We start from the raw sequence: 8,524 nt of genomic DNA, 5'->3' as shown, positions 1-8,524 counted from the left end.
AGACGTTCTGCTGACGGCAGGGAGGTCGTCCATGCGGGGGGGGGGGGGGTGGGGGGTGGGGGGGGCTGCAGCTTGCAGAGTCCATCTCGCCCTCGCTGCCAGGGCGCAGCAATATGTGATCATAAAGTCTCAGGACCGCTAGTCCAGTGTGCACCCTGTTCGTCCTGGCGGCCCGCGGCACACTGCGTCCCGGCGGAGGGGCTGGGGGCCGGAAAGCATGCGGCAGGCCGCCCCTGCTGTACCACGGAGCGGCCCCAACACTGGGCCCATTGTCGGCCCGCCGGGCCCCGGTGCCAGGCTGAGACCCGGACTGCTCAGCGGAGTGGAATGCAAATGGAGTGGGGAGGAGGGGGCCGCGGGTCGAGGGGTGAGGGGAAGGCCGTCCAGTGATGTAACCGCCCCCATTAACAGCACTTTGACGTCAGCACCGCCCACATCCGGCCGCCGGGCATCGGAACAATCCTCTAGGCCCGCCCACCCTCACTCTCACATGGACCGCCCCTCACTCAGCCCGGCCCGAGTGAGAGGCTTGAACACGTTGTTCCGGAAGCTTCCATCTTCCAGAACATGTTCTGCTCGCTGTGGAAGTTCTCATCAGCGCGTTGTGACTCGTTTCCGGAATGGTCCGGAATTAATGAGTAAAGTGATTTACTTTACACTCCGTGTTGGTGGACACGAACAGGCCATAGTCTTATGAAGTATTTTATTTTACAGAGCAACACGTAAAGTATACAACAGCTTAAAATAAGTAGGAAATATATTGATGATCGGAGAGTTCAAACAAACAAAGAGGAAGTGATGTCACACTCGCCAACACTTCCACTCCTGCCTCGTCGGCGGTCTGCTTTGGGGCCTGGTCTGCTCTGGGGCCCGGTCCGCTCTGGGGCCCGGTCTGCTCTGGCCCCGCTGGGCCCCGGATGGCCGCTGGGAGACACACAGCGCTACTGTTTCTTGGCCTTCTTCTTCTTCTTGTCCGACTTGCTGGCGTCGTCGTGGGCCTTCCTCTTGGCGGTCAGCTTGTTCGCCTGTGATGGGAAACATGAATGGTTAGAATGAATGAATGAATATCATAAGTAGGGTTAGTACCTAATACCCATCAGCCTTAGCCCATGACCCATACAGACACAAATAAATGACACAATGATAACAAATGTTTCAAGTCTCAATTTAAAAAAGGAAACATTTATTGAACAGTGTCTGTAAAGATACACGTAAAACACACAAAGATCGGTCGATCACTAATCATAAGCACTCATAACTATTAAGATATGATTCCCTGTGAGATCTTGGAGGGAATGAATATTATAAGCATTAATAAGACGATAGAAAACTTGTCTCCCGTGGGACTCACCTCTCGGACTTTGCGTTTCTTCCCGAACATGATCTTGTCGTAGAGGTACTTCTCCTTCTTCTTCATCATCATGATGGCCAGACGCTTCTCCTCCGCCTTCTCCTCCTGCTCCAGCCGCCCGCGGTCCTCCTTCTTCACCTTGCCGGGGGTCACCTTCACCGAGAGAGCCTGTAGGAGCAGAGGTCAACGGTCAGGTCCAGCGAGGTGCTCTGGTATCGAGCGTGAGGCCGGCCTCAGAGCACACTTACCTTGCCCTGGGACCGCTGCGTCTCCATCTTCTTCAGGTTCTGTTCATCTTCCTTCTCTTCCTCCTCCTCCTCCTCCTCTTCTTCCTCGTCATCGTCGTCTTCGTCATCATCATCATCTTCATCTTCCTCATCCTCGTCTTGAACTAGAATAATAATAATAATAATAATAATAATAATAATAATAATAATAATCTGTTAACTACGTTTCCATCTCCCCGGTGCCCAACCCCTCACTACAGACTGGAAGCGGAGGACGGGTGTGGCACTCAGTGGAACTCCAATCAGTGGAACCATGTCTCCCTTAAGGTGTGACCCCATCAGCCAATCAGTGGAGCCATGTCTCCCTTCAGGGGTGACCCCATCAGCCAATCAGTGAAGCCATGTCTCCCTTCAAGGGTGACCCCATCAGCCAATCAGAGGAGCCGACTCTCTGTCCAGGTGTGCTGCGTACCTATGGCCTCTCCGCGCTGCAGGGCCATGATCCTCAGCTTCTCCGGGGGGACGTAGTCCCCCTCCTTCTCCTCCACGAAGGGGGACAGGTGGGGGGGCAGCGTGACTCCGATGAAGTAGTCCTCCACCGGGAGACAGATCTTTGAGTTGATGGAATCGTAGACCCACTGGGGCTGGATGTAGTACCTGTACCGGACACACGGGGGCAGACCGGGGTCACCGAGGGCTCCGCACTCAACACCAGTGTTTGGAATAAGGTTAGGTAACGCCGTTATTTTTTTAGTAAAGGGGTAATCTAACTAATTACTGTTTCCGTCGTTACAACGCCGTTACCATTACTGAACGTTAAATACGGTGCGTTACTAAGAATTGATTGAATAAACTGCATAATCCGAACGCTCCCCTGGCTCCACACACACACTGCTAGTGAGGAGACCGGGTGGGTTAACAACGAGATAAGCGATTATGATTGGCTAAGGCAGAGTCATGTTTCATGGTAGCCAATTGGAGCCAGTGTTTTTACAAACAAGCCAGGCCACGCAAACCACACACACCAAACAGATTTGAAGAAGCAGCAGAGACGGCGAGTCCGGAGCAATCCGATGAAAAGTTGGTGTTTTCAAGGTGGAGATATATGCTATAGATATAAACTACTTCAAATTCATTGAGGTCAAAGGCAAGAACGTGCATGTAAAGTGAACACACACAAGGAAGACTTAGTCGACATCCCTGACAACGAGTGCTTTGACATATAGCAACTTTTTGGAACAAGTAGTGAGTAACTATAACTAATTACTTTTTTTAAGTAACGTTCCCAACACTGCTCAACCCACAGTACAGGAAACACACATGCTAATAACAATGCACACTCAACACACAATACAGGAACAAACAGGCTAGTAACTGGTTTGTGTGCTGAATTGTACACAAACATGCGTGAAATTGAAGGATTATTTGCATGATGCTCTCGTTTGGCCTCATATCTTTTAAGATAGATAATGATCAGGTTAACTTATGAACAATGGAACACATTGACTGGTCTATGCCCTACAACTCGTCATTAATCATTAACGACCCCAGAGATAACCAGGGGGAGATCCACTCTGTTGTCCTTGATGTTGTCATGATGTGAGTCTGCTCTGCTCTGAGCGGTTCACTGCCCGGGTACGTTGCCTGGACACACAGGTGTGATGGGCTCACCTGTTGATGTACTGCTTCTCCATGTTGGGCCGGTCGGCGATGTGGTGAGTGATGGTCTCGTCCGTCACGTCATATGCGGCGCCGATGCACAGAGACTTCTCCCAGGACACCTCGGCACCGAAACACCTGGAGGCAGCAGGGTTAGGGTTAGGTAACGCCGTCTACACTCTGGGCTCACAGGGCAGCTTACAAACAGCCTGCTGCACTAAACACGTCCACTGGAAGGAGCCCGTCGGAACACCAGACCACTTTGTTTGATTCGTCTGAAATCAGGCAAATCAGTTGAATGAAAAAGTGGCATTAAAAATATAAATGAACATTCTGTAACCTATTGTTGTAAAGCCTTCCTGCTGTGGTCCTGGTGACAGTAGAGGGTTAAAGCGAGTCCTTAGAGGCTCTCTTCAGCCCTCACCCACCTGAGGACGAAGGCCAGAGACTCTCTGGGAACTTCTCTGTTGACGAAGAACTTGAGGCCTTCAAAGAGCCTCTTCTGGGCCTCCTGCTCCTTGTGTTCCTTCTCCCTGGCCTCCATCTGCTCCACGTCCTCCTGAAACACGTCGCGTCAAAAGAAACTTGATTCAGAAGACTTTAGAGATTCTTTGCATCTGCAAAACGTATCGTCAGGACGACCCAAACAATGTCAGAAACATAGATGTTATGTTAACATAGATGTTATGTTAGTGGAAGCAGGTTCATGGAACCGTCATGCAGGGAAGCTCAGAGTCTGTTCACCAAGAGCCCCTCTGAACCAGATACCCATGGTGAAGAGAGAGACATAAGGGGAGAGAGAGAGAGAGAGAGAGAGAGAGAGAGAGAGAGAGAGAGAGAGAGAGAGAGAGAGAGAGAGAGAGAGAGAGAGAGAGAGAGAGAGAGAGAGAGAGAGAGAGAGAGAGAGAGAGAGCAAGAGATATAAGGAGAGAGAGCAAGAGACATAACGAGAGAGAGGGCGAGAGACATAAGGAGAGAGAGAGCGAGAGACATAAGGAGAGAGAGAGAGAGAGCAAGACATAAGGAGAGCGAGAGAGAGAGACATAAGGAGAGAGAGAGCAGCGCTCAGTCACTCTCAGACGACGGAGGGTGTCCTCACCCCCTCCACTGGGAAGTGGTCCATCTGTGCCTCCTCCTCCTCCACTGATGAAACCACGCGGGCCAGACAGGAGCTCAGCGCCGACAGTTTCTGCAACGCACCAGTTCAAGTTATTCATGCACACACACACACACACACACACACACACACACACACACACACACACACACACACACACACACACACACACACACACACACACACACACACACACACACACACACACACACACACACACACACACACACACTCCCTGTAGCCTCATATTACTGCAATCACAATTCTAGATGATGTACTTTGAGAGACATACAAAAGGTTAAGTGCCTCTGAGAAAAAGCACATCAACCATAGGTACCAACAACTAATATTATCAATTCAATGAATTAAACGTCATATCTAATCTGATCTACCACCACTACGTGACCAGTATTGACCTTCTCCCTCGAGCCCCGGGCTCACCTCCATGTAGCTCTCAGAGTCCAGGGCGTAGTCGCCATCGTCTTCTCCTTTCAGCAGCGCCGCGCTGGCCTTGCTGTCCAACTGAGAGAAGGAGAGAGAAGGTGATGCACAAGGTAGAGCCTTAAAGGGCCAGCGCATCACGGTAGAGCCTTAAAGGGCCGGCGCATCACGGTGGAGCCTTAAAGGGCCGGCGCATCACGGTAGAGCCTTAAAAGGGCCGGCGCATCACGGTAGAGCCTTAAAAGGGCCGGCGCATCACGGTGGAGCCTTAAAGGGCCAGCGCATCAAGGTGGAGTCTTAAAGGGCCAGCGCATCACGGTGGAGCCTTAAAGGGCCGGCGCATCACGGTGGAGCCTTAAAGGGCCAGCACCATGGCGATCAACCATGCAGCAAATAACACAAGCGACGAAACGACGAAGGGTCTGATACCTTGGGGGGGTACACCAGGTTGAGAGAACTGTACAGACGGAAGTTGATGAAGCCCATGAGGGTGGTGTACATCTCCGTGAAGGTGGCCATGACTCTGTAGTCCACGTCGGTGGGGTGCTGGCGGAGCAAAGACACAACTCCATCGTTAGTCAACCTTCCAGAGGCAACACCGTCACTTTAAAACACGTTAACAACAAACGCTTCTTTCAGCAGCCGGCAAACACAAAGCCATCCTCCACCTCCTGCCACCACTCATTAAAACAATGTGAGGCAATATTGTAAAGCAGTTTGAGTGGCCACTAGTAAAATAAAATAAGAAAAAGAAAGTCTATTCTAATAGGCACATAAAGACGGTTGTAGAGCTGGAGCTCAGGACTTCCGGCTGAACTTACGTCATGGGAGAACTGGTAAGGCACCAGCCAGGTGATGGTCTGTCCCAGGACTTCAGCCTGGTAGTAGATCCCCTTGATGGAGAGGAACACCTAGCCAGGACCACAGGGAGTGAGTCCACCGTTACCATGACAACAGCACCAACAACAGCAGAATGAGACAGAAGGGAACTTCATTCACCCTGAGGGTCTTTGGTTCCAACAACAGCACACAATAAAACAAAATATTGATCGACAGAACAAAGTTAAATTACTGTTTCATTTATTTATTATTATATATTTATACCACAGGCAGTGTTAAATACTTCATCCTGATTGGTTAAGGACCATGGGTGTGCCTTCTTTACAATAACACCTTTTAACAGTTCCACCGCTACAACGTGCCTCATTCAAAACAACGGTCCATCTCAACCAACGACAAGAGGTTACCTTGACTACACCACAACCCCGTCCTGGAAGCAGAACACTGCATGACTTCAGCAGCTCCTTAAAGCCCAATCCTGTTCTAGATGAAGGTAACTCCTATCCAACCCTTTCAAAGTTCATGTTCACAAATAGGCTGCACACACATTATGTCAATTGTATTTTTCATTCTCTCAAATGTTTTGTGCCGGTGAAGGGGTACTCGGCTAAACATATCTTCGAGGGGTTAGAGAACCACTGTGTTATGGGACCAGAAGGCCTAGTGGGGGGGGGGGGGGGGTACCTTCTTGAGGCCCCGTGAGGTGATGACGTAGTTCATCCACTCCACAGTGAGCCGCCGGCACAGCTGGATGGTCTGGACGTGGCACTTGCCCGTGCGGGCGAAGGTGGAGAACAGGAAGCCCATGGAGAGGGCGTCGTCCACGTCACGGAGCGCGTCGATGAAGGTGGGGTACCTGGGGGCGCAGAGACACGTCTCACCACTGCCAGGAGCACAGACACCAGGAGCCTGTCTCACCACCACTGGGAGCACAGACACCAGGAGCCTGTCTCACCCCCACTGGGAGCACAGACACCAGGAGCCTGTCTCACCCCCACTGGGAGCACAGACACCAGGAGCCTGTCTCACCCCCACTGGGAGCACAGACACCAGGAGCCTGTCTCACCCCCACTGGGAGCACAGACACCAGGAGCCTGTCTCACCCCCACTGGGAGCACAGACCCCAGGAGCCTGTCTCACCACCGCTGGGAGCACAGACACCAGGAGCCTGTCTCACCACCGCTGGGAGCACAGACACCAGGAGCCTGTCTCACCCCCACTGGGAGCATGTGGCACGCGGAGTGGCTCTGTGTATTTCTGTTTTCAGGTTCAATTCATTGTGTTGTTGTCCTTGTTTACTTCTCTCTTGTATCCCATTAATAACCACAGCCCATGAGCGCCCCCCTGTGGCGGCCGCTGGTAGCAGCAGCTCTCACCTCTCCTTGATGATGTGGTCCAGCTTGTAGACTGGTTTGTTGTCCTTCAGCCGGGCGACTCCAGTCCACTCCGACTTGCCGTATGCCTTCCTGAGTTTGCGGACAAAGATCTGAGGAAGAGACAAATCAAGCGATGATGACTTTTGAGCTTTTCCATCGGCAAACTCCAACAAGATCGCTTTAGCGAATTGGAAAAAGTGTAAAGAAGAAAATGAAAGACATTAACCCTCACTGTAATTGAACGACATTAGTTGATACTTCCTGCCAGCTCCTCCAGACGTATACTGCCAATAGACGGGACCGTAGAAGAATGTGACTCTGTAATACTAATCCCAAGTATCCGTGACACCAACACACACCTTGTACTCTCTGAACTTGCCCACAATTGGCTCGTGCAGCAGGAAGCGGATGTCCTTCATCAGGTAGAAGGTCCTGGGCGCCGTGGAGCCCTTGTTCACCTTCTTCTTGTGTTTGGGCTCGTGGGGGTAGATGCCCTTCAGGATGCACAAGCGCCTGAGAACCACCAGCGTTAAAACACAGATCATACAGCCGTTATTACACATGGACTGACCTGCAAAAGACATAAGACACTTGTTCAGAGCTCACCTAGACTCCCACTCTTACCCCCCCCCCCCCTCTTGTGCACCTATTGTTTGTGTATTGTATTGTACGTCCTTGCACTTAAAAATAATACTTGGCATTGTGTAGCATCTTATCCTAGCTATCTTTGTTGTACACAGGGAAGGGGTTAACTTAGTGATGGTTAGTGCTTGGCACTTGGTTCTATGAACATCCTTACTGTACCGACAGCGACAAATAGTTGATTCTCTTCTGACAAATGTTCTTATTGTAAGTCGCTTTGGATAAAAGCGTCTGCTAAACGCCCTGAATGTAGACTTAATGGTGTGTTTGACGGTCATGTGTCATGTGTGTGGATCTCCTCTCAGTACCTGAAGTCGGCCAGGCTGAGCTGCAGCTTCTTGCGGGCTCTGTTCCTGGTGATGTAGTTGGTGGCCGCTCCCCTATCGAACTAAACAACACAACACAACACATTCCATTAGGACACACAAACCACCCAACACCTCCAGGGACCACAAAGCCCGATGCGTGAGTCCTGTTTCTCCAAAACATGTGATGCTAACATTAGCTCCGATGCTAAGGCACTTTATCAGTGACTGCAGTTCACAGGATAAACATACCTTTTTCTTTTGAACGCCTCCCATCTTCCAAACTGTGTGTACACCTAATAACAATCCAAATTACTAATATATAAGTCAATTTTTAAATGTCAAGACGAGAATGCGGTGCCAGCATGCATTCCCCTCGACAACACACGTGTTGCTATTAGGCATGCGCGGAAGACATGCGTCACATCAGGCAGGACCCAGCGGGCCCGTTATCCGCCTGAATAGAATATAAATAATATTCAATTCAATTCAATTCAATTCAATTCAATTCAATGCAATGCAATGCAATGCAATGCAATGCAATTCAATTAAATTCAATTCAATTC

The 8,524-nt window shown here is 50.5% G+C and overlaps 1 protein-coding gene across 1 annotated transcript; it reads right to left on the bottom strand.

Moving 5' to 3' along the window:
* Nucleotides 1-689: 689 nt before the first annotated feature.
* On the bottom strand, nucleotides 690-8,360 carry pes (pescadillo). Its single transcript, XM_084490993.1, has 15 exons — nucleotides 8,211-8,360; nucleotides 7,962-8,041; nucleotides 7,371-7,524; nucleotides 7,012-7,121; nucleotides 6,320-6,491; nucleotides 5,617-5,706; nucleotides 5,225-5,341; nucleotides 4,796-4,876; nucleotides 4,337-4,426; nucleotides 3,666-3,796; nucleotides 3,250-3,375; nucleotides 2,051-2,235; nucleotides 1,600-1,742; nucleotides 1,352-1,519; nucleotides 690-1,025 (listed from the first exon to the last, which is right to left on the bottom strand). The coding sequence occupies exons 1-15, from the start codon at nucleotides 8,232-8,234 to the stop codon at nucleotides 942-944; spliced, it is 1,755 nt and encodes a 584-aa protein (XP_084347119.1). The 5' UTR covers nucleotides 8,235-8,360; the 3' UTR covers nucleotides 690-941.
* Between the last annotated feature and the right edge of the window lie 164 nt (nucleotides 8,361-8,524).

The sequence above is a fragment of the Micromesistius poutassou genome (assembly GCF_964030765.1).
Source record: "Micromesistius poutassou genome assembly, contig: SCAFFOLD_5828, whole genome shotgun sequence".
In the NCBI taxonomy this organism is placed as follows: Eukaryota; Metazoa; Chordata; class Actinopteri; order Gadiformes; family Gadidae; genus Micromesistius; species Micromesistius poutassou.
The sequence above is the reverse complement of the archived record's forward strand: the minus strand, read 5'-3'. Positions and strand labels throughout refer to the sequence as shown.